Raw genomic sequence first — 25,763 nt, forward strand, 5'->3', positions numbered from 1 at the left:
AAAAGTGTCCCAAGTGGTGGAGGTCAGATTTCTGGACCTATCTTAGAGCCCAAGACAAGGACAGTGACATCCTGAAGAGAGGGTCTGGATGAACTTCATATCCAGCCCTCTTCTTTCTACCAGGGTCTGATATACAGCTGAAGACCATATTCATTTAAATTGAGTTGACAGTCCTGGAGAGAAAGTTAAGTTCTTAGCTTACTTTAATATTTAATTATCTGTTAGTGATTTAATATCCAATTAAATAAATTTATTTGTGTTTTTTTAACAATAATTTACAAATGTACTATTTTAAGTCAAATCAGCCTATTTTGAATAATTTGTCAATGTATGAAATCTGGCAATCTGATGCATCTTAGGGGTGGTACCTCACGGTTTGATGCCCAAAACCTACTTGCCACTTAGATCTTGCTCTGTCTTGATGGACATTTGTATGATGCAGGAGATCAGCCCATCTAGGAAATGGATGTGCAAGTGGGCAGGGCAACAACCATATGGTTATTGCAAGTGGCAAGTATTGTAATTTTGTATTGGCCAAGAAGAGACTTGAGCTGGGTACACACAAGTGGGATGCTCTTGTATAGAATCTCTCTGAACTCCGTATATATTGACTTTTTTAATACATTTATGTACAAAGATTAACAGCAGGTGATTGAACGCAATTTGAAGAGTCACAGTTGTATGACAGACATGGAGCAGTGCTTCTATAGAATCACATATTTACATTGGGGGTTTATCTTATCTGATTAGACCATCAAATGCATTGAAACATTGTAGTTCATATTGATATTCTAAAAACGTTTGAGGGCAAGTTCTGGATATTTAAAATCTACTTCTTTTATCACAGTATTGCGAAGGCTGACTCTTTAGGTGCACAAATGCCTCAAATACAGATTGATAAAACAAATGTGCCTCTGGCCATGTTTGTTTGACATGCTAAGTAGCAAAATGGGCAGTCTGGAACTTTGCTTGTAGAGGTATAAAATCTATTAGCTGAAGGTGTCTGATGCCTCGTTTGAAGCAGGCTAGTTCACTAACTGTTTTATCTGTAGATTTCGTGAATGCATACAGATTATCCAGTTACCAAATCATATCACATAAATAGGCTGCCAGTGGCTGTGGTGGAGGCAGAAACTATAGGGTCTTTTAAGAGACTCCTGGATAGGTACATCTTCTTAGGCATCCGTTAGTCTAATGAGACCATGCATTTGCACCTTGGAAGGTTTTGCAGGGCTCAGGCCTCGGCAAGGTTGTATGGAAGACTAGCAGTTGCCCATGCTGCAAGTCTCCCCTCTCCACGCCACCGATGTTGTCCAAGGGAAGGGCATTAGGACCCATACAGATTGGTACCAGTGTCATTGCAGAGCAATGTGTGGTTAAGTGCTTTGCTCAAGGCCACACACGTTGCCTCAGCCAAGGCTCGAACTAGCGACCTTCAAATTACTAGACGAATGCCTTAATATCTTGGCCACGTGCCAACACAGGTACATGGAGCTTAGGAAAATAGAGGACTGTGGGTAAGCCTAGATAGTTCTAAGGTAAGGACATGTTCGGCACAGCTTTGTGGGCCAAAGGGCCTGATTTGTGCTGTAGGTTTTCTATGTTTCTAAATGCTATCCTATTATGAAATGGTTACCTGGTCTCTTCACAGACAATGCTATGCTTGTTTACATTGCTGTCTTTGTAAAAACAAGACCAAATACCCTTTGTTACATTTGAACAGTTTGAAAGCTGGTTCATGGTTTATGTTTGTCCTGGATTGGGCACATAAATGCCTGTACTTTCATAGAAGTTTGTGAAGATTCAGCATGTCATCTTAAACTTTGACAAACTTCTAAAGATAAATAGTAGATGCAGCCCAGTCCATCTCAGATAAAACCTTCCCCACCATTCAACACATCTACAATGAGCGCTGTTGCAGGAAAGCAGCATTCATCATCAAGGATCCCCACTATCCAGGCCATGCTCTCTTCTCAATGCTGCCATCAGGAAGAAGGTACCAGGAGCCTCAGGACTCTCACCACTGGGTTCAAGAACAGCTATTACCACTCAACCATCAGGCTTTTGAACCAGTGGGATAACTTCACTCACCTCAACATTCAACAGTTCCCACTACCTATGGACTCTCAAGGACTTTTCATCTCATGATCTTGATATTTATTATTTATTTATTATTACTATTTTGTTTGTTTTTGTTTCTTTTTGTATTTGCACAGTTTATTGTCTTTTGCACACTAGTTATTTGTCCATCTTTGTGTGGAGTTTTTCGTTGATTATTGTGTTTCTTTGTATTTACTGTGAATGCCTTCAAGAAAATGAATCTCAGAGTACATGGTGACACAAATATACTTCGATAATGAATTTGCTTTGAACTCTGAACTAATGGCTGCTGTACATAATACTTATGAATGCTGCTTTTCCCGAATTGCAGGTACTACCCACAGGCCCAGTTCAGGATCTGAGGACAAAATGAAGGGCAGTCGGTAAATCACACTCAGCCAACTAGTTTCAGTCATAGCCTGTAAGGTTGGCATAATATTATCACTCTTTAGGAAGGAAGACAGGAACAGTTTTGAATTCTAGTTTGTCATACTTTTGAGTTTAGGTGTTCATCTTCCTCTCCGCTACATTGGCCACAGCTTTGGTGCTGCTTCATGCACCTATGCTGAGCTTGTCAATTTTGTCAACTTTGCTTCTAACTTCCACCCTGCTCTTAAATTCACTTGGTTAATTTCTGGCACCTTTCTCAATCTCTCTGTCTCCATCTCTAGAGACAATCTGTCAACCAACACTTTTTATAATGCTACTGATTCCCTCAGTTATCTCTACTGTACCTCTTCCCACCGTGTCTCCTGTAAAAACAGTATTCCCTTTTCTCAGATTCTTCACTTCTGCCACATCTGCTCCCAGGATGCGGCTTCCTTTTCCAGGACATCAGAGATGTCCTCCTTCATCAAGGAACGGGGTTTCCCTTCCTCCAGCATTGACGCTGCCCTTACCTGCATCTCCTCCACTTCCTGACCATCTGCTCTCACCCCATCTTCCTGCTGCCTTAACAGTGATAGAGTTCCTCTTGTCCTCACCTACCACCCCACCAGCCTCTGCATCTAAAGCATCATCCTCTGCAAATTCTGTCACCTCCAAAGGGACCCTACCACCAAACACATCTTTACCTCCTTCCCTCTCTCTGCTTTCCTCAGGTATCACTCCCTCCGTGATTCCCCTGTCCATTTATTCCTCCCCACTAATCTCTCTCCTGACACTTATCCCTGCATGTGGCATAAGTGCTACAACTGCCCATTCACCTCCTCCTTCACCTCCGGTCCCAAACAGTCCTTCCAGATAGGCAACACTTCACCTGCAGATCTGCTGGGGTCATCTATTGTGTTCAATGGTCCCTATGTGGCCTCCTCTACATTGATGAAACCGGTCATAAATTGAGGACTGCTTCATCGAGCCCCTCCGCTCCATCGCCAAAAGCAGAACTTCCTAGTAGCCAAACATTTTAATTCCCATTCCCATTCTGACATGTCAGTCCATAGCCTCCTCTGATGCCACGATGAGGCCACCCGCAGGGTGGAGGGGCAACACTTTATATTCCATTTAGATAGCCTCCAACCTGATAACATGAATATCAGTTTTTCCTTCTGGTTAACAAAAAAAGTTTTCTCAACCCCTTCCCTTCCCTGTTCTTCTATTCCCCACTCTGGTCTCTTACCACTGCTCACCGACCTATCACTCCCCCTGAATCTCCTCCTCCTTCTCTTTCTTCTATGGTCTACTCTCTTCTCCTATCAGTTTCTTTCTTCTCCAGCTCTTTACCTTTGCAACCCACATGACTTCACCTTCTAGCTACCCCCTACCCCCTTTCCCCTCCCCCCCATTTTTATTCTGTTGTCTGCCCCCTCCCGCTTCTTTTCAGTCCTGAAGAAGGGTTGCGGCCTGAAATGTCAACCTTTTATTCATTTCCATAGATGCAGCCTGACCCCGCTAAGTTCCTCCGGCATTTTGTGTGTCCTCAGATGTTCTGAATGTTTTATTGTTAAGGCAGTAGATGGACATTATAGTCTATTTATAGAAGAGCGTGCACAGGATAACAACGTTAGCATTCCTACTTAATAGAATTGGACTTCTGTGCCTTTTACAAATGTATTTCCCCAAACTCAATAAAATTAATCTTTGATGCAAACTATTTTCAAGTCATTGACTTGATAAATTGCACTGCAAATGTATATCCACAATGTACTGATTATGATGAGATTCGTTTTGTTTCTTTGATGCAACTTACTTTCATACAAAATTTCCAGAATAAATTAAATACCTTGTATTCATATATTAATGAATGACCTCCTTGCTGTGGAATCTGGAATCTCATCCATCATTCCATTACCATATCAAGCCTAACCCACTTGCTACTTTTGAGTTATTGTGGTACAAGCCAGGATCCCAGCAGGGTTCCTGCAGCAATACAGATGTTACCTGAGTCTGAGGGAGTCAGATGGTTCTCACAGCAGGAACGTTACAACACGGCATGAAATATCGAATAGAACTTTTGACAGGACAGAAGTACTACACACGCCTTGGTATTGTAGTGTACTGGTAATCTGTACAGTTTATGTCACAGCATGCCAACAACCAATTGAATTGTGGCTAACCACTGCAAACTTCCATGTGTCAAGATTCAAAATCATTTCTTGTCATTCTTCAGTACACAAATGTAAAAGAGAGCAAAGTGACTCCTACTCAAGATCTGGTGCAGCATATAAAAAAACACAATAAGCATAAAATACACACAAAAAAACGTAATAAATATAAATACATAAGATTGGCTTTGGTGCACAGACTGCCAGCATGCCTGATTTATGTTGTCATCACAGCAGAAGAGATGTCGGAAGATTTGCATCTGGGTTCGAGGCTGGATCTGGAGGCGTTGTGGGGAAAGCAGGCCAGCAGGCAAAGGTCGATTTCAAGATGGTGGGGAGGGAAGGTGTTGGGCGGGGGAGAGGTGATGATTGCAACTGAGTTCAGGATGGAAATTGGTAATGTGGGCCAGGTAAACGGTTAAGGTGAACACCTGGGCAGGGTTGGGTGAACCGATGGTGAACAGAAATAGAGAGCACTGAGGCCATTGAATGTGATTGGTGTGTGAATGATACCGAAGAGCAGGATATAGGTCAGGAATTTGATGCAGTGGGGTCCAAGATAGACATGGTGTAGTGAGAAGACAGCAGTTATTGCTGGAGTCTTGTCAACTAATTTTCTTACAATACTCTTGATCCAGGAAGTGACCAGTTCCCAGATGACATCTAGATCATGCAAAACGACTTACAAATAGTTGGTGTCATATTTCACTTCGGGGGAAAAAAAATCAGATGCATAGCACTGATGTAATTGTTACAATGTAATTGAATTTCTAAACTAATATACTTTACTTAATTTCAACAGGTGACTGTTACCTCACAGAATGGTCTGTGTGGAGTTCTTGTCAGCTAACCTGTGTGAATAACCAAGATCTTGGTCATGGTGGAGTACAAGTACGGACTAAGGCAGTGATCATCCAGGCCATCGAAAACGAACACCTGTGTCCTGAGCAGGCACTGGAAACCCGCTCATGTACAGGTGAGTACAGCTGACACATTGTGCAACCAACAAAAACACAAGCAAGTTCACAATGAGTTACTCTGATCGCAATTGACACTGATTAAAAATCTGTATATCTTAAGTAGCATTACCTTTGTACTACCACTTCTATGCCTTTCACTCTAAGGTGATCCCAGTTAATATTGAAGAAGATTAAATCCCCTACTACTTTGACATATTATTCTAAAATCCCTCTATGATTTGTCTATATTTCTGTTTATCTATCTTCTGCTGGCTGTCTTACAACCCCAGCAAGAGACTGCATCCTTTAAGCTCCAAAGTTCTGTTCATCTTGTCTCATTTGAAGAACTTTCTCGGATATCTGTCCTCATTGCGACAATATTGATATTCCTTAATCAGTATTGAAATCACCCCCTCAGCTACATTCCCTCTATGTTATTCCTGATGATTGTGGAATGTTTGAATTGTCAGTCCTGCCCTACTTTTAGCCAGGTCTACCTGCAGTGGCTGCTGCCAGTCTATGAAGGAATGCTCCCATCTTCTGGTTCTATGTGGAATTACACTTGCACATTTGAACTCCTCATGTCGTTACTAGCAATACTATTCATATTTTTCTATCCACAGTGTAATGGGGAAATAAGGTGAACATATTCAGCATTCTGTAAGACAAAACTTTAAAGCTAATCTGTCTATTAGGTTTTGTCCATGAAATGGTTGGGAATTTGCAATGATTTGATACTGCCAAAAATTGAGGTTGCCACAAAAGTGTATTTGTTTGTGAATCATTTCCAATAAAAAATTAAGTGGTAGATAATACAATATATATATATTAAGTGTGCCAGTAAAGCCCAAACTTTGGTAAATTATTTGGTTATATTTTTGTATTGAACTAGAATGAAATTTTACATCATATTCTAAACCATTAAGTACTTGAGCAATTGCTTTAAAAGTTCTCCTAAGAAAGTTGCTCAAAGTTAAATTGAAATAACAGTGGATTCCGTTAATCAGCCATTGGTTAATCGGGGTAGCTACTTATTTGCAAAAACACTTAAAAAGGCAAAAGCAATTAGAGAAAATTGATGGGATTCCCTTTGGTTATTTGGGACAGGAGACTGTTACCAAAAATTTTCTGACTAGCATCAGTCACATGCACTTTCATGCCCATAAAACACTACTCATTTTTAGAGAACAATTGTTTAATAGTGTTAGTGGCATGTGTTTGTGGTCAAAATGTAGGGATCTTTGTCACTGATAGTTGGCGATAATAAGCAGTAAGACAATTTGGAGCTGTTTTCTCTCATTGTGGTTTCAAACATTCAGGATTGAAGATGCCAGAAATGGCTAGGAGTGAAAAATAATTTCATTACTTCAACAAGTCAGGCATTATGAAGAATTTGAAGGTGTCAACAGCCACCTTGAATGTTAAAATGAAAATGAAGATTTGGAGGATGCATTCGTCGAAAGTATTATATGAAGGCAGTCCATTACCTGCACTATATGTCTGCACTGATTTTGTTCATTTACATTTGATCAAAATAATATGGCAGCATGCACTGGATAACTATTAGGAACTAATACACAGTTTTATAGTGTTGTAGTGTTCTAATTTGTTCTGTATTTCATTTAAGTACATAATTTGTTACTCAGCTAAAGGGTAGTTTGTCTTTTCTATACCTTTTTAGCTGTTTCCATGAAATTTCAGCTAATTTGAAGAGTCACTTAATTAGGCCAAAATAACCAGAATCCACTGCCTATATATTTAGTTTGAGTGAAAACTTGCACTTGTTCCTTAATCACATTTTATTTGCTTGTGTATGAAGAAAACAGCCTCGCCCCTGTCACTAAACTGTTCTAAAATTTCAACAATGAAATTTCATTTTCATACAGAAATTGAATAGCTGGATACAAATATTGATCCAATAGAAACTTTGTGCATGTCTGAATCCCATCATGTGCATTTTTAAGTAACAATTATAGTACACATTTTAGATGTTAATACCCAATTAAATCTATATGTTAAAGGCCAATAATACTTTTGAATTAGTAAAATAACTGTCCAATAGATAAGTGTTGCCCTAGAAACTTGCATTTGTATCTTTATCTTGTGTTAGTATACTTGGTGACCTTGGTTCCTCTGCTTGAACATAAGGATGTGCAAAGGAGAGTTAGGCTTTCAAGGGCTATCTTCAGCCTGAATGTCTGCACTAAGTCTGCACCATGTCTCAGTAAGCTTATTGTTTTAGCCCTTGCCTTATTGAACGTGCATACTCAGCAAAGGCTAGACAAAGGGAAGTCCAGCTCTCAAAGTTAGTTCAGCTTGAGACTGTACAGTGTCGGCACTCTGTTCTGTCAGCATACCATTTTAATGTTTTGCCTTGCTGCAGTTTCCAGAGCTGTACAAGGCCATTCATCGCATCATACCAACAGTTTGAAAGAGCTTTCCATTTGGTCCTTTCATTTTCTGCTTTTCATGCAATTCCACTTTGAAAACTCACTGAGCTTGCTTCCAGCACCTTTCCAAATTGTACATTCCATATTCTAGCAAGTCACAGTGTAAAACAAGATTTCAGTGTTTCCCTGGTGGAGTTTTAGAATAGACATTTTACTTGCTACTTTTATTTTTCCTTTTCTAAAATGTTCTGATTCCTTTGTTTGTTAGGATGCCACCAATTCACTACATCAGAATGCTATCACTCCAACTGGCAAGCATGTCCATGTTGACTTAATATATGCAATTCATTCACAGAATCTGCCCGTATCTCCTTCATTTTAAGTGCTTGCTTTCAAAGTTTAAAGTAAAATTATTATAATAAGTACATTAATGTTACCATATACAATGTATTTTGGTTAATTGGGCCATTAATTAATTGGAACAGCCACTTATTTGAAGCAACTCTTAAAGAACAAAAAACAAATTGAGAAAATAGCCAGGATTCCCTTTGTTTATTTGGGACACTATGTCGCTTAGTTGAGGCAGGAGACTGTTGTTAAACACTTTCTAACTAATGTCAGTCACGTGTACATTGTGTGGCTTAGACAAATTGGAAGAATGAGCAAAAAAGTAACAGATGGAATAGTGTTGGTTAAATATATGATAATACATTTTGGTAAAAGGAACAATAGTGTGGACTATTATCTAAATGGGGAGAAGATTCAAACATCAGAGGTGCAGAGGGACTTAGGAGACCTCATGCAAGACTCCCAGAAGGTTAATTTACAGGTGAAGTCTGTGGTAAAGAAGACAAATGCAATGATGCATTTATTTCAAGGGGAATAGAATATAAAAGCAAGGAGATATTGCTGCACTTAAAGTATTGTAAACAGTTTTGGGCCCCATATGTCAGAAAGGGTGTGTTGTCATTGGAGAGAGTCCAGAAGAGGTTTCTGATACTGATTCTGGGATTGAAGGGGTTAACATATGAGAAGTGTTTGGCAGCTTTGGGCCTGAACTCACTAGAATTTAGAAGAATGTGGAGGGATCTCATTGAAACCTTCCAAATGTTGAAAGGACTAGATAAGGTGGATGTGGAGAGGATGTTTCATATGGTGAGGGATCCAGAACTAGAGGGCACAGCCTCAAAATTGAGGGGCAACCTTTTAGAATGGAGGTAAGGAGGAATCACTTTAGCCAGAGAGTAGTGAATCTGTGGAATGCTCTGCTACAGACTACTGTGGAGGCTAAGTCCATGGGTATACCTAAGGTGGAATTTGATCATTTCCTGATCGATCAGGGCATCAAAGGATGAGGTGAGAAACAGGTGAATGGGGTTGAGTGGAATGGCGGAGCAGACTCGATGGGCTGAATGGCCTAATTCTGCTCCTGTGTCTTATGGTCTTATGGTTGTTAGTCACTACACCATACCTAGGGAAAACAGTTTTAAAAATACCATCACTTACATGTTTGTGTTCAAAGAGCGGTAATTTTTGTCACTGACTTTTGGCAAGTAGTAAACAGACAATTCAGAACTGTTTTGCTCACTGAAGTTTCAAGAATTTAGATTGGTGCTACCAGAAATGTGCAGGAGTGAAAGTGAAGTGATTTCACGACTTCAACAAGTTAAAACTATGAAAAATTTGAAGGTATTGACAGTCATCTTGAATGCTGCAATTAAGATGAAGATTTGGAGGATGCAGTTGTTGGCAGCACTATTTGAAGGCAGTCCACTATCTGCACCCAGTGCCTACACTGATTTTGTTCTTTTATAGTCAATCAAAAGAACATGTCAGTATATGCTGAATGAATTCTCCCGTCAATAACTATTAGGAACTAATACACAGTTTTATGGTACTGTAGTAGTTTTGGTAATGTTCTAATTTATACTGTATTTCATTTAAATATATAATTTGTTTCACAGTTAAATGGTAGTTTGTATTTTTATACCTTTTTATCTATTTCCTGGAAAGTTCAGCTAATTGGGAAAACTGCTTAATTGGGCCAAAATGTATTGGTGCAATTTAAGATGGCATTGGTGAAACGCAGCGACACCTTACTGATAGCAATCAAAACTATTAACTACTTTATTAATCAATTTATTTTGGAAAATGATCACTGCAATCAGTAGCCTTTAACTTCTCTTTTGGATCTGAGTTGTTGAATCGGCTGTACGCCTGGCATTTTTGCATTCTGAACTGTGAACTTATTTTCATGGACTTCAGGTCCGAATGTTATTTGCTTACTTTTTATTGTTTGCACAATTTGTCTTTTTTTTTTGCCTGAGTCAGTAGTGGAGGCAGATACACTAGTGAAGTTTAAGAGACTACTAGACAGGTATATGGAGGAATTGAAGGTGGGGGGTTATATGGGAGGCAGGGTTTGAGGGTCGGCACAATATTGCGGGCCGAAAGGCCTGTAATGTGCTGTACTATTCTATGTTCTATGATTTTGCACATTGGGTATTTGATAGTCTTTTTTGTAATTAATTCTGTTGCTTTGTGGCTACATAAGGAGACAAATCTCAAGGTTGTATATAGTATGCATACTTTCATAATAAATGTACTTTGAACTTTGAATTTTAGTCCCGATGTGTCCCAATTAACCGGAATCCATTGTGCTATCGTGAAATTTGTTTTCTTACAGATTTTGACAGGGAAATAAATAAACAGAACAGAGTTGATAAAAAAATATAAACAACAAAGACTGCCAAATGACCAATGTACAAAAAAAGATAAATCCTGTAAATAATACAAAATAAATAAATAATACTGAGTTGTAGAGTTCTTGAAAGTGAGTCTGTAGGTTATGGAACCAGTTCAGCACTGAAGTGAGTTAAATTATCCATGCTGGTTCAGGAGCATGATGTTGTAGGGTATTAACTGTTCCTGAACCTGGTGGTGTAGGACCTAAGGCTCCTGTACCTCCTAGCCAATGTAGTAGTGAGATGAGAGCATAGTCTAAATGAGGGGGGTCCTTGTTGATGGATGCTGCTTTCTTTTGGAAGGCTCCTCCTAAATGTGCTCAGTGATGGAGAGAGGGCTTTGCCTGTGATGTACAAGGCTGTATCCACCACTTCTTGTAGATTTTTCTGATCCTGGGCATTTGTCTTTCCATACCAGGCCATGATACAACCACTATGCATCTAAAGAAGTTTGCCAAAGTTTTATATGCCATGTCGAATCTACGCAAACTTCTAAGGAAGTAGAGGTGCTGTAATGGGTACCTGGACAGGTGCTGCTCCCAGAACAGATCCCCTCATATGGTAACACCCAGGAATTTAAAATTACTGACTCTTTTCACCTCCAATTCCACAATGAAGACTGACTCATGGACCTCTGGCTTCTTCCTCCTGTAGTCAATAATCATTTCTTTTGATGTTGAGTGAGAAGTTGTTGTTAAGGCACCATTCTACAAGATTTTCAATTTCCCTTCAATATACCAATTTGTCACCACCTTTGATTCAGCAAACTTAAAAATGGTATTGGAGTAGGTATAAACAGAGTCGAGCAAGGGTAGCCTTGTAGTGCACCTGTGCTGATGGTGAGATGTCGACAATTTGTATTGACTGGGGTCTGTAAATGAGGAAATTGAGGATCCATTTGCACAATGAGGTATCACAACCTCGGTCTTGGAGCTACTGATTAGTTTTGAGGGGTTGATAGTGTTGAATACTGAGCTGTAGATTGTGAAGAGCATCCTGACATATGCATCATCATCACTGTCCAGATGTTCCAGAGCTAAATGAAGAGCCAGTGAAATGGCATCTACTGTTGACCTGTTGTGAAGGTAGAGAAATTGGGGTGGAACCAAGTAACTCCTTAGGCAAGAGCTGATATGCTTCATGACCAACTTCTCAAAGCACTTCATCACATTGAAATAAGTGCTACTGGATGATTGTCGTTGAGACAGGTTTTGCTTCGGAATGGGTATTTTTGGAACCTGCTTGATGCAGATGGGTACATCAGACTGCCAAAGTTAAGAAGTCGAAGATGTTAGTAAACACTCTAGCCAGTTGATTAGTACAGGTCTTCAGTACTCACCAGATACAATGGCTGGGACAGATCATTTTCATGGGTTAACCATCCTAAAAGATGCTCTCAGGTCAGCTTCAGAGACTGAAATCACAGGTTGTCAGGGGCTGTGAGGTTCCGTGAAGTTCCCTCCATGTTTTGTTGGTATTGATTGCTGCTCATAGTATGTCCCTCAAGCCCACATTTTGCGAGGCATAGTGTGATAAAGTTAGTGCAACAGTGAGTCCAGCGGCACACTAAATCTACGCATCTATGCTAATCCCACTTGCCTGGGTTAAGTGACTTCCTAAATGCCCCTTACACATAGTAAGTATATCTTATTTCAACACACTCTCCAGCAGCATGCTATAGATATCAACCACTCTCTGTGTAAAATACTTTTCCCTTAGATCCCTCTGAAAACTCCTTCCTCTCACCTTAAACCTCTGTTCTCTTGCTCTGAAACTCCTTTTGTTCAGGAAAAAAAAAATGGCCATCTGTCCCATCTATGCTTTTCATAATTTTATATACTTCTATCTGTTCACCACACTGCCAAACCACTTAACTGTTCTTGAACTTGGTGGTGAGAGTCCTGAGGCACCTGTACCTTCAACCTGCTGGCAGCAGTGAGAAAAGAGCATGGCCTGGGTGGTGAGGATCTCTGATGGTGGATGCTGCTTTTCTATGGCAACATTTCATGTAGATGTGCTCAACGGTTGGAAGGGTTTTACCCATGATGTACTGGGCTAAATTTAATTTAATTTAAAATTTAATACACAGCCTGGAAAATTAACTCAATACTCCAACTGAGACCAGTGCTTTATAAAGGTTCAACATAACTTCCCAGTGTTATATTTTATGACTCTGTTGGCAAATCTGAGAAGCCTTAATAACTATATAATCAACCTGCCCTGCAACCTCCTCTTTGAAACAATATCCTTTATTCTATGTAGGCCATCCAGATTCCTCTCACCAAAGTGCATTGCCTCATATCTATACACATAAAACTTCATCCGCCCATTTGAGCAGCCAGTTTCTATCTTCTTGCATTTCACTGCTTTCCTTTCTGCAGCTCACAGTTTTTTGTCGTCTACTAATTTAGAATATGTGACTTGCATTCTAAGTGTAGTTCATGATTACAGATCAAACTCAAGCTTGATCCTTAGCGACATTGCCATTCACCTCCCTGGCCTGTAATGGCTGAACTTATCCTCCGTTGTTTGAACAAGAGAATAGCATTCAGCTTTCCAGTGCTCTGGCACCACCTAACTATCCTATGAATATTAAAATGTTATAGTCAGTGCCCTCATGTTTCCTCCTGTACTTCCCTCATGCATACTGAGCATGTATCCTACCCTGTCCTGTTAACTTAGCTAATTGGTGTTAGTTAATATTTTGGGTGTGCTATATCCCTCCAAATTGTCAATCAAAAAAGTAGCAGGGTATCAGTTAAGTTGACCAATAAATTGCAAAACAAGAGCCCAATTTTAAAAATTATATTGGCAGTAACATTTGGAACATAGTTGTTGCCTCTTGAATTTTGAAACATTAAATTTATAAAACTCTGTGCAAAATGAAATAAACACATTGTTTCACTATACCTACTTTTGTCATAAGACCTTAGTTCTTCTGAAAGCTTAGAAGTGCAATTGAATTGAAGAAAATAAATCTGAGATATGGTAAAAAATCGTTAACTCCACTCTATGACAGAAAACAGGAATACAACTAGGATCTGTGCCTGCATAGAACTTGTGACTAGTGTTCAATGGTGGAACACAGACTCAACTGAATTCAAAGGGAATCTCACCTGTAATCTTGGTAATTGGTTTATTATTGCCATATGCTTTTGTCTGCATACTTTCCAGAAAGATCACATAAATACATCAAGGTAGCATAAAAGGAAAAAAAAACTATGTCTCCCACTACACCCTGAGATATGATATACTCCATTCAATTTTTTCAATGGCTTTTTATAGGTGGCCACTGTTATGAATACGTTTGGTTGGCTGGTGCTTGGACCGGATCATATCGAGAAGTTTGGTGTCAGAGGTCAGATGGAATAAATGTCACAGGTACTGAAAGCAACTTTTTTTGTTAGTACAATGAATATACATGATTATTGATGCTTTTATGAAGGGTTTCTATGAAATGTTTCTGTTTTGACCTGCATTGTGCTATACTCAGTGGCATAAGCAATAAAGTTAAGTCACAAACAACTTCAGTAGGGCTTCCAGAGCCATGAAAAGGGTTCTGTTCAAAAAGGAAAATCAGCAACAAGAAGAGGCATGCATTTATTTTACTGCAGAACAGAGAAGATTACCAATGAGAGCTGATGAAAGTATTTAATATTGCCTCAGTTTTTTGTACAGTAAATTGTAGGATGAGAAATTATTTCTATTGATTAGTGAGTTATCTACTAGGTAACATAAATATGAGGAATATATGAACAAACTTAAATTAAAAAACCATAAGAAAATAATGCAATAAATGTTACATATCATTCCATATAATTATTATGTAAGGTGTGTAGACGATTTTACTACCTGGAAAACAGTTACCTCACGGCCCAATTAGGAGCCCTGGCTGGACACAGAGATACACTTCCTACTAAAAGCCTGTGATGCTGCCTTCAAGTCTGGAGACAGAACAGCTCTCAGAGCAGCCAGAGGAAACCTCATCAGCTGAGCTCATTGACGTCTTCACGGACATCTTCAACACTTCACCCATCCAGTCTGCTGCCCTCACATGCTTCAAATCAGCCACCATCATCCTGTACTAAAGAACTCTACATCTTCAGAACTGATGCCAATCATTCTGCCAGCTTTGAACAGCTGGTAATGGCACTTTTTGAAAACTCCATTCCTGCCACACTGGTCACTCACCAATATGCTTACTGACAGAACCGCTCTACAATAGATGCCATAACATCTATCATGCACCTGGCCCTGACATGCCTAGAAAACAAGCACACTTATTTCTGATTGCTGTTTCCGGATTTCACTTTGGCTTTCAACACTATTGTCCCACTGACTTTGGTGAACAAACTCCTACTCCTCAGTGTACATACACCACTGTGCAACTTGGTGTTGGACTTCCTAACCAGCAGACCTCAGATAGTCAGGATGCACAACCACTCCTCCTTCCCCATCATCCTCAACAGGGGTGCCCCCCCGCCAGACTGTGCGCTGAGCCCACTGCTGTACGCTCTGTTCACACATGACTGCAGGCCAAACACCCAAGTAATCACATTGTCAAGTTTGCCGATGGTATGACAGTGGTGGGGTTATCACCAACAATGATGAGATAGCCTACAGAGAGAAGGCGGAAGAGTTTGAGGCCAGATGCCAGGCAACAAGACAAAAGAAATGGTTATCGACTTCAGGTGAACTCGCACCATTCACAGCAATCTTTGCATCAGTGGTAAAGCAGTGGAAACTGAGTCGTTCCAAACAGCTGGGAGTGCACATCTTGTACAACCTCTCATTGTCCCAGAACACTTTCCACACAATCAGGAAAGCTCACCAATGCCTCTACTTTCTTAGGAGGCTGAAGAGAACTGCACTAGACATATCAAAACTCACGTGACTCTACAGAATCAGAATGAGGTTAATATCATAAGGCTATAAATTCACAAGAGATAGGAGCAGAATTATTTGGCCCATTGAGTCTGCTCCTCCATTTCATCATGGCTGATCCATTTTGCTTCTCAACCCCATTCTCCTGCCTTCTTCCCCCTTCTCCCCATAACCTTTAACGCCCTGACTAATAAGGAACTATCAACCTCCATCTTTGATGCATCAGTGATCTGGCCTCCGTAGCCACTTGTGGCAACAAATTTCACAGACTCACCTCCTCCTGGCTAAAGAAATTTCTTCTTAACTCTGTTCCAAACGGACGTCTCTCTATTTTAAGGCTGTGCTCTCTGGTCCTAGACTATGCCACCAAAGGAAATATCCTTTTCATATCTACACTACCTAGGCCTTTCAACGTCCAATAGGTTTCAAAGAGATCCCCCCTCATCTTCTAAACTCCAGTGAGTACAGACCCAAAGCCATCAAATGCTGCTCATACAATAACCTTTTCATTCCCAGAATCATTATTGTGCATCTCTTCTGAACCCACTCAATGTCAGCTCATCCTTTCTTAAATAAGGAGCCCAAAACTGCTCACAACACACTGAATGAGCCTCACCAATGCCTTATAAAGCCTTAGTATTACATACACGTGAAAATCTGCAGATGCTGGAAATCCAAAGCAACACATACAAAATGGTGGAAGAACTCCACTAGGCTCCATCTGTGGAATAGAGGAAACAGTCGATGTTTCAGGCTGAGAACCTTGATTGGGACTTCATCAGTCTCGGCCTGAAATGTCGACTGTTTATGCTTTTCCATAGATGCTGCCTGGCCTGTTGAGTTCCTCCAGCATTTCCGTGTGTTGCTCAGCATTACATTCTTGGTTTTATATTCTAGTCCTCTTGAAATGAAGGCTAACATTCCATTTATCTTCCTCACCACTGACTCAACCTGCAGATGAACCTTTAGGGAATGCTGCATGAGGACTCCCATCCCTTTAGGCCTCCAATTTTTGAAATTTATACCTGTTTCGAAAATTGTCTACGCTTTTGCTCCTTCTACCAAAGTGCATGGCCATACACCAGACACAATATTTCATTTGTCACCTCCTTGCCCATTCTCCTAATCCTTCTGCCTCTCCACCCACCTTCATATTGTCCACAAATTTGGCCACAAAGCCATCAATTCCATCATTCAAATCATTGAAATATAACATAAAAAGCAGTCCCAACACTGACCCTTGTGAAACACCACTAGACACTAACAGCCAACCAGAAAAGGCTCCCTTTATTCACACTTTTGCATCCTGCCAAACAGCCAATCCTCAATCCATGCTAATATCTTTCCTGTAATACCATAGACTTGTACTTTGTTAAGCAGCCTCATATGCGACACCTTGTTAAGGGCTTTCTGAAAATCCAAATACACAACATCCACCGATACTCCATTGTCTTATCCTGCTTTTTTATATATATATATGTATGTATGTGTGTGTGTGTATAATTTAATTTAACTAATAGTGCATAAAGAGAGCAAAAAAGGGGAAAATATTGTGAGATAATGTACATGCCAAATCAGAAATCTGATGGCAGTGCAGAAGAAGCTGTTCCTAAAATATTGAGTGTGTGTCTTTGGGATCCTGTCCCTCATCCTTGATGGTAGCAATGAGAATAGGACATCACCCCCTGGGTGCCGGAAGTCCTTAATGATAGATGCCACCTTCTGAGGATGGCCTTGATGCAAGGGAGGTTAGGGCCCATGATGGAGCAGGCTGAATTTGCAACTTTCTGCAGCTCTATAACGGGTCTTCAAAACTGCCCAATGCATCACCGCTACCAGCGAGGAGGCTATGTAGCATCCACACCAGGACCATCACATTCGAAAACAGTTACTTTCCCCAAGCAGCAAAGCTGATCAACACCTCCACCCACTTATAGATCCCTCCACAACCCCCACCACCAATACTTTATCATTTCCTGTCAATTACTTATGTACAGACACTCCTGTGCCTAGCATCACTGTATGTATATACAATCAATCTACATATATAAGCTTTCTAATGTATTTATATTTATTGTTTGTTTTAATATTGTGTTCTTTATCTTATATTTTTCTTTATTGTGCTGCATCAAATCTGGAATAACAATTATCTCGTTCTCCTTTATACTTGTGTAGTGAAAATGACATTAAGCAATATTGAATCTTTAAATGTACAAATCTTTGTGGATGGTATTAGTAAATAACTTCAACAGAAAGTAAACCATATTGATCTATCTTTGATTATTCATTTCTAAACAGTCAGTGTGCATGCTGAGATTCTCCTTTACCTGCACTTTTGAATCTTAACTGTTCATTTAATGGTCATGAAAATTTGAAGCTAACAGGATAGTTTTATGATGACAAATTCCAAAAATCAACATTTTGTCTCCAAGGGCTGTAAACTAAGTTGTGCGATCAGAAAACCCTCATTCCATATTTTCACTGGTAACCTAGGCACACACATGAGTAACCACACAGTGTTAGATCAATGGTATCCATGAAGTTCTTTGGCTACATGTTCAAGCATACAGGCTTTGAAATGGATCCATAATAATAAGAGAATAACAGTTGATGATGAAAATGACATGACCTTTTGTTGTTTACTATTACTGTTGTGACATTTGTGTCATAGGTGGCTGCTCTGCATTAAATCAACCTTATGCTGACAGATCTTGTAATCCACCATGCACTAAGCCTCACACATACTGCACTGAGGTAAGTACTGTGGACGGCAGGGTAGAATTCCTGAACTTACCGCTATTCCCTCATTGGTAATAGAATATCTGTAATTCAAATATTATTGAATAATAAATGCTATTGTATAATTAAAATAAGATTTTCACCTAATCAGAATGTTTAAAAGGCAAAACTTTAATATGTCCTGTCTACTGTAGTCTGCAGAGTGTGCCTGTGAAGAAGGTTACACAGAGGTGGTGATGTCAGACAATTTGTTGGATCAATGTACCATGATCCCAGTGCTAGAGATCCCTTCAGTGGAAGAGAAGAAAACAGATGTAAAGACAAGCCGAGCCATCAACCCAACCCAAACATCTGATAGCAAACAAGGACATTCAGGACATACATGGTTCCTGCAACCTTTTGGAGCAGGTCAGATAAAAAGTCTAATTCAATATCTTAGACAATTTAAATAAATCTTCCAAACTATGACTTAGAAGACATTTGTTAAACATTAAGAATTATTCAGAAATGCAAACACAAGAAAATCTGCAGATGCTGGAAGTTCAAGCAACACACACAAAATGCTGGTGGGACGCAACAGACCAGGCAGCATCATAATTCAGAATGTGGCTTTGCTACTGTACTGGTTGAATTGAAGAATCAAACTGCTCTGAACTTTTAAAGCTCTTTAATTATTTCTGCTGAAATCTAATGCATTTCAAAGAGGAATTTTTTAATGCTTTCTTAGCAAAAGTACTTACAACTACATATTCACATTTCTCAACTAACTCTATGATGAAAATTTTCTTTATAGTGCAGAATGCTAAATTCATTGGCTTTCGGAATATTAACTATACTTTTCTGCTTAAAAATAATTTACCTCAAGGATTTTTATGAAAAATGGAATTTTAAATGCTAGAAATCTAAACATTGAAACATTAAATGATTAAATTCATAAAGATTGGTAGAGAAAACACAGGTCAGTCCAAATCTGTAAATGGAAAAGGCAAGTTCAGTTATCCCTTTCACTGGTTCTGTCAAAAGTCTACATCAAAGTCATGCAGTTGTAAAACTGTGTGCAATGTGCTACTCGATATTGAAGAAAACAATAAAAAAATGCAAATCTAATAACTAGCAACAAATATCATTATATAAAGTTAAAATACAGGAATGGAGGCAAAAACATAGTTGTTTTTTATATTCTCGATTGCTGGGAAAAATATCTGTTGAGAAAGCTCTGACAAAATTAGCAGCATTAGTTTTTTATTGATTAGGGACTGCTGCACAATAAGACATATAATTGACTTATAAATTCATTATTGAATAGCATATCTTTCAACTTATATGCCCACAATCAATATGAATATGGATTCCTTGTCAGCAATGATATTAACCATTCAGATACACACTTATACAGACAATTCTTAGCTTTGGGGTGATTGATTTAAATTCTCCGTCACTCTCCCACTCTGAGCTCATTGTCTTTTGTTTCTCGCACTATTACAGAAAAAACAAATGTAAGCTTGCAGTACAGCACTTCACCTTCCATCTAGGTATGATGCAGTTCTCAGGACTAAGCAATGTATTCAATAACTCTGGATAACTAGCATTTTCCTAGTGTGCACCAGAGTTGGCAAGTTCTCGTAAAAGGTCATCAGCCTGTAACATTAACTTTGTTTTCTTCTCTCTCCACAGATGCTGCTTGACCAACTGAACAATTACAGCATTCTCTTTTATTTCAGATTACCAGCAATATTCATGTTTTGTACTTCACATCTTAGTCCTTGTTCCTCTCTCTCATGTTCTTATTGGTTTCCTATTTGCATTTCCTCTGGACACTTAAGTTGTGAAAGCCAGGTTTTCACCATCTTCTCTCATGACCACTGCCACCAATTGTGTCAGATTGTTCTTTCTGGGCTTTATCCTCTCATAGACATTCCTATGTTCTCTCCAGTTCTTCATTTCTCTGCAAATGTATACATCTTTGATTTCTAACTGTTTCTAGTTCTGGAGAAAGATCTCCATAGAACCATAGAACCATAGAAACAGGCCCTTTGGCCCTTCTTGGCTGTGCCGAACCATTTTCTGTCTAGTCCCACTGACCTGCACACGGACCATATCCCTCCGTACACTTCCCATCCATGTATCTGTCCAATTTATTCTTAAATGTTAAAAACGAACCCGCATTTACCACCTCGTCTGGCAGCTCATTCCATACTCCCACCACTCTCTGTGTGAAGCAGCCCCCCCAATGACACAAAGCTGGGCGGCAGTGTTAGCCGTGAGGAGGATGCTAAGAGGATGCAGGGTGACTTGGATAGGTTGGGTGAGTGGGCAAATTCATGGCAGATGCAATTTAATGTGGATAAATGTGAAGTTATCCACTTTGGTGGCAAAAATAGGAAAACAGATTATTATCTGAATGGTGGCCAATTAGGAAAAGGGGAGGTATAACGAGACCTGGGTGTCATTATACACCAGTCATTGAAAGTGGGCATACAGGTACAGCAGGCGGTGAAAAAGGCGAATGGTTATGCTGGCATTTATAGCAAGAGGATTCGAGTACAGGAGCAGGGAGGTACTACTGCAGTTGTACAAGGCCTTGGTGAGACCACACCTGGAGTATTGTGTGCAGTTTTGGTCCCCTAATCTGAGGAAAGACATCCTTGCCATAGAGGGAGTACAAAGAAGGTTCACCAGATTGATTCCTGGGATGGCAGGACTTTCATATGAAGAAAGACTGGATGAACTGGGCTTGTACTCGTTGGAATTTAGAAGATTGAGGGGGGATCTGATTGAAATGTATAAAATCCTAAAGGGATTGGACAGGCTAGATGCAGGAAGATTGTTCCCGATGTTGGAGAAGTCCAGAACGAGGGGTCACAGTTTGAGGATAAAGGGGAAGCCTTTTAGGACCGAGATTAGGAAAAACTTCTTCACACAAGGAGTGGTGAATCTGTGGAATTCTCTGCCACAGGAAACAGTTGAGGCCAGTTCACTGGCTATATTTAAGAGGGAGTTAGATATGGCCCTTGTGGATCAGGGGGTATGGAGGGAAGGCTGGTGCAAGGTTCTGAGTTGGATGATCAGCTATGATCATAATAAATGGCGGTGCAGGCTCGAAGGGCCGAGTGGCCTACTCCTGCACCTATTTTCTATGTTTCTATGTTCCCTTTAAACTTTTCCCCCCTCACCCTTAACCCATGTCCTCTGGTTTTTTTCTCCCCTTGCCTCAGTGGAAAAAACCTGCTTGCATTCACTCTATCTATACCCATCATAATTTTATATACCTCTATCAAATCACCCCTCATTCTTCTAAGCTCCAGGGAATAAAGTCCTAACCTATTCAACCTTTCTCTGTAACTGAGTTTCTCAAGTCCTGGCAACATCCTTGTAAACCTTCTCTGCACTCTTTCAACCTTACTTATATCCTTCCTGTAATTTGGTGACCAAAACTGAACACAATACTCCAGATTCAGCCTCACCAATGCCTTATACAACCTCATCATAACATTCCAGCTCTTATACTCAATACTTCGATTAATAAAGGCCAATGTACCAAAAGCTCTCTTTACGACCCTATCTACCTGCGACGACACTTTTAGAGAATTTTGTATCTGTATTCCCAGATCCCTCTGTTCCACTGCACTCCTCAGTGCCTTACCATTAACCCTGTATGTTCTATGTTGGTTTGTCCTTCCAACGTGCAATACCTCACACTTGTCAGTATTAAGCTCCATCTGCCATTTTTCAGCCCATTTTTCCAGCTGGTCCAAGTCCCTCTGCAGGCTCTGAAAACCTTCCTCACTGTCTACCACACCTCCAATCTTTGTATCGTCAGCAAACTTGCTGATCCAATTTACCACATTATCATCCAGATCATTGATATAGATGACAAATAACAATGGACCCAGCACTGATCCCTGTGGCACACCACTAGTCACAGGCCTCCACTCAGAGAAGCAATTCTCTACCACCACTCTCTGGCTTCTTCCATCGAGCCAATGTCTAATCCAATTTACCACCTCTCCATGTATACCTAGCCACTGAATTTTCCTAACTAACCTCCCATGCGGGACCTTGTCAAAGGCCTTACTGAAGTCCATGTAGACAATATCCCTTCATCCACTTTCCTGGTAACCTCCTCGAAAAACTCCAACAGATTGGTCAAACATGACCTACCACGCACAAAGCCATGTTGACTCTCCCTAATAAGCCCCTGTCTATCCAAATGCTTGTAGATTCTGTCTCTTAGTACTCCCTCCAATAACTTACCTACTACTGACGTTAAACTCACCGGCCTATAATTTCCCGGATTACTTTTCGATCCTTTTTTAAACAACGGAACAACATGAGCCACTCTCTAATCCTCCGGCACTTCACCCGTAGACAGCGACATTTTAAATATTTCTGCCAGGGCCCCCACAATTTCAACACTAGTCTCCTTCAAGGTCCGAGAGAACACCCTGTCAGGTCCCGGGGATTTATCCACTTTAATTTTCCCCAAGACAGCAAGCACCTCCTCCTTTTCAATCTGTACAGTTTCCATGGTCTCACTACTTGTTTCCCTTAATTCCATAGACTTCATGCCAGCTTCCTTAGTAAATACAGATGCAAAAAACCTATTTAAGATCTCCCCCATTTCCTTTGGATCCGCACAAAGCCGAGCACTCTGATCTTCAAGAGGACCAATTTTATCCCTTACAATCCTTTTGCTCTTAATATACTTGTAAAAGCTCTTTGGATTATCCTTCACTTTGACGGCCAAGGCAACCTCATGTCTTCTTTTTGCCCTCCTGATTTCTTTATTAAGTATTTTTCTTGCACTTCTTATGCTCCTCAAGCACCTGATTTACCCCCTGTTTCCTATACATTTCATACAACTCCCTCTTCTTCTTTATCAGAGTTGCAATATCCCTTGAGAACCAAGGTTCCTTATTCCTATTCGATTTGCCTTTAATCCTGACAGGAACATACAAACTCTGCACTCTCAAAATTTCCCCTTTGAAGGCTTCCCACCTAATAATCACATCTTTGCCAGAGAACAACCTGTCCCAATCCACGGTTTTTAGATCCTTTCTCATTTCTTCAAATTTGACCTTCTTCCAGTTCAGAACCTCAACCCCAGGACCAGATCTATCCTTGTCCATGATCAAATTGAAACTAATGGTGTTATGATCACTGGAACCAAAGTGCTCCCCTACACAGACTTCTGTCACTTGCCCTAATTCATTTCCTAACAGGAGATCCAATATTGCATCCCCTCTAGTTGGTCCCTCTATATACTGATTTAGAAAACTTTCCTGAACAAATTTTACAAACTCTAAACCATCTAGACCCCTAACAGTATGGGAGTCCCAATCAATGTATGGAAAATTAAAATCCCCTACCACCACAACTTTATGTTTCCTGCAGTTGCCTGCTATCTCTCTGCAGATTTGCTCTTCCAAGTCTCGTTGACTATTGGGTGGTCTGTAATACAATCCCACTAATGTGGCCATACCTTTCCTGTTTCTCAGCTCCACCCTTAAGGACTCAGTAGACAAGCCCTCTAATCTGTCCTGCCTGAGCACTGCTGTAATATTTTCCCTAACAAGCAATGCTACTCCCCCACCTTTCATTCCTCTGCCTCGATCACATCTGAAACATCAGAACCCTGGAATATTAAGCTGCCAGTCCTGCCCCTCCTGTAGCCAAGTTTCACTAATTGCTACAACATCATAATTCCACCTGTCAATCCATGCCCTCAACTCATCCGCCTTCCCCGCAATACTCCTAGTATTGAAATATATACACCTCAGAAGATTTTTACCACCACTCACAACCTTTCTATCAGCAGATTTGCTTAAACTTTCAATATCATTTATTTTCACCCCAGCCACACTGTCATCTCTGGCACTCTGGTTCCCATCCCCCTGCAAATCTAGTTTAAAGCCTCCCTAATAGCACTAACAAACCTCCCTGAAAGGATATTGGTCCCCCTGTGGTTCAAGTGTAACCCCTCTCTCTTGTACAGGTCCCTCCTGCCCCAGAAGAGGTCCCAATGATCCTGAAATCTGAAACCCTGCCCCCTACACCAGTTCCTCATCCATTTGTTCCTCCTCCAGAGCATCCTATTCCTACCCTCACTGGCACCTAGCACAGGTAGCAATCCTGAAATTACCATCCTTGAGGTCCTGCTTTTCAACTTCCTACCAAGCTCTCTATACTCACTGTCCAGGACCTCTTCACTCTTCCTTGCTATGTCATTGGTACCGATGTGCACCACGACATCTGGCTGGTCACCCTCCCACTTCAGAATGTCATGCAATCGATCAGAGACATCCTTGACCCTGGCACCTGGGAGGCAACAAACCATCCTGGATTCTCTGTCATGACCACAGAACCTTCTATCTGCACCTCTAACTATCGAGTCCCCTATCACTACCGCTCTCCTCTTTTTCCCCCCTCCCTTCTGCACTGCAGAGCCAGACTCAGTGCCAGAGATCCGGCTACTGCAGCTAGTCCCAGTAGCTGGATCTCGATCTGAAATGTTAACTTTGTTTCTTTCCCCACGGATACTGTTTGACTGCTGAGTATTTCCAGAGTATTCGGTGTTTATAATTGTAATGTAAGATATGCAGCCAGTAGGTTAACTGACAATAATCCATGAATATCTTTGCATTTTAATGATTATTGCTGATACGTCTATACACAGTAACCTCTTTAAACATGATCAGTAATTTAAGTTTTCAAATATTATGACTATTGGACTGTCTAGGTTTGCAGTGATGATGGAATAAGTAGGTTCTATAAACTGTTACAGTGCCATTTGAATGCTTGCTAATGGGTAAACCTGGCCCAACATACAGCCATCTGTCTAAGCATGTTGGTGTATAATTTTCATTGTATGCATGCCATTTAGTCCATAAGACCATGAGACATACGGTAGGAGCATAATTAGGCCCATCAAGTTGCTCTGCCATTCCATCATGGCTGATTTATCATCCTTCTTAACCGCGTTCTCCTGCCTTCTCCCCATAACATTTGACACCCTGATTAATCAAGAACCTTTCAACCTTTAGTTTAAGTATACCCAGTGATTTGGCCTGCACAGCCTTCTGTGGCAATGAATTCTACAGATTCACTGCCCTTTGGCGAAAGAAACTCCTCCTTATCTCTGTTCTAAATGGATGTTCCTCTATCCTATGGCTGTTCAGTCTGGTCCTAGGCTCCCCCACTATTGGAAACATCCTCTCCATGTCCACGCTATCTAGGACTTTCAATATTCAATAGGTTTTAATAAGATCCTCCCTCAGTCTTCTAAGCTCTAGTGAGTACAGGCCCAGAGCCATCAAATGCTCCTCATATGATAACCCTTTCATTTCTGGAATCATTCTCACAATCTCATGAAACTCCTCTGGACCCTGTCCAATACCAGCATAT

At 40.4% G+C, this 25,763-nt stretch overlaps 1 protein-coding gene across 1 annotated transcript in view; it reads left to right on the forward strand.

Annotated features, from left to right (window-relative positions):
* The window catches only part of LOC140195299 (thrombospondin type-1 domain-containing protein 7A-like), a 430,342-nt gene that overhangs the window by 395,888 nt on the left and 8,691 nt on the right, over positions 1-25,763 (forward strand). Inside the window, exons 23-26 of the mRNA XM_072253392.1 lie at positions 5,446-5,619; positions 14,022-14,117; positions 18,292-18,374; positions 18,554-18,767. Coding sequence (XP_072109493.1) covers positions 5,446-5,619; positions 14,022-14,117; positions 18,292-18,374; positions 18,554-18,767 — 567 coding nt within the window. The remainder of the gene's footprint in view (positions 1-5,445; positions 5,620-14,021; positions 14,118-18,291; positions 18,375-18,553; positions 18,768-25,763) is intronic.

Source organism: Mobula birostris, chromosome 3 (genome assembly GCF_030028105.1).
Source record: "Mobula birostris isolate sMobBir1 chromosome 3, sMobBir1.hap1, whole genome shotgun sequence".
NCBI lineage: Eukaryota > Metazoa > Chordata > Chondrichthyes > Myliobatiformes > Myliobatidae > Mobula > Mobula birostris.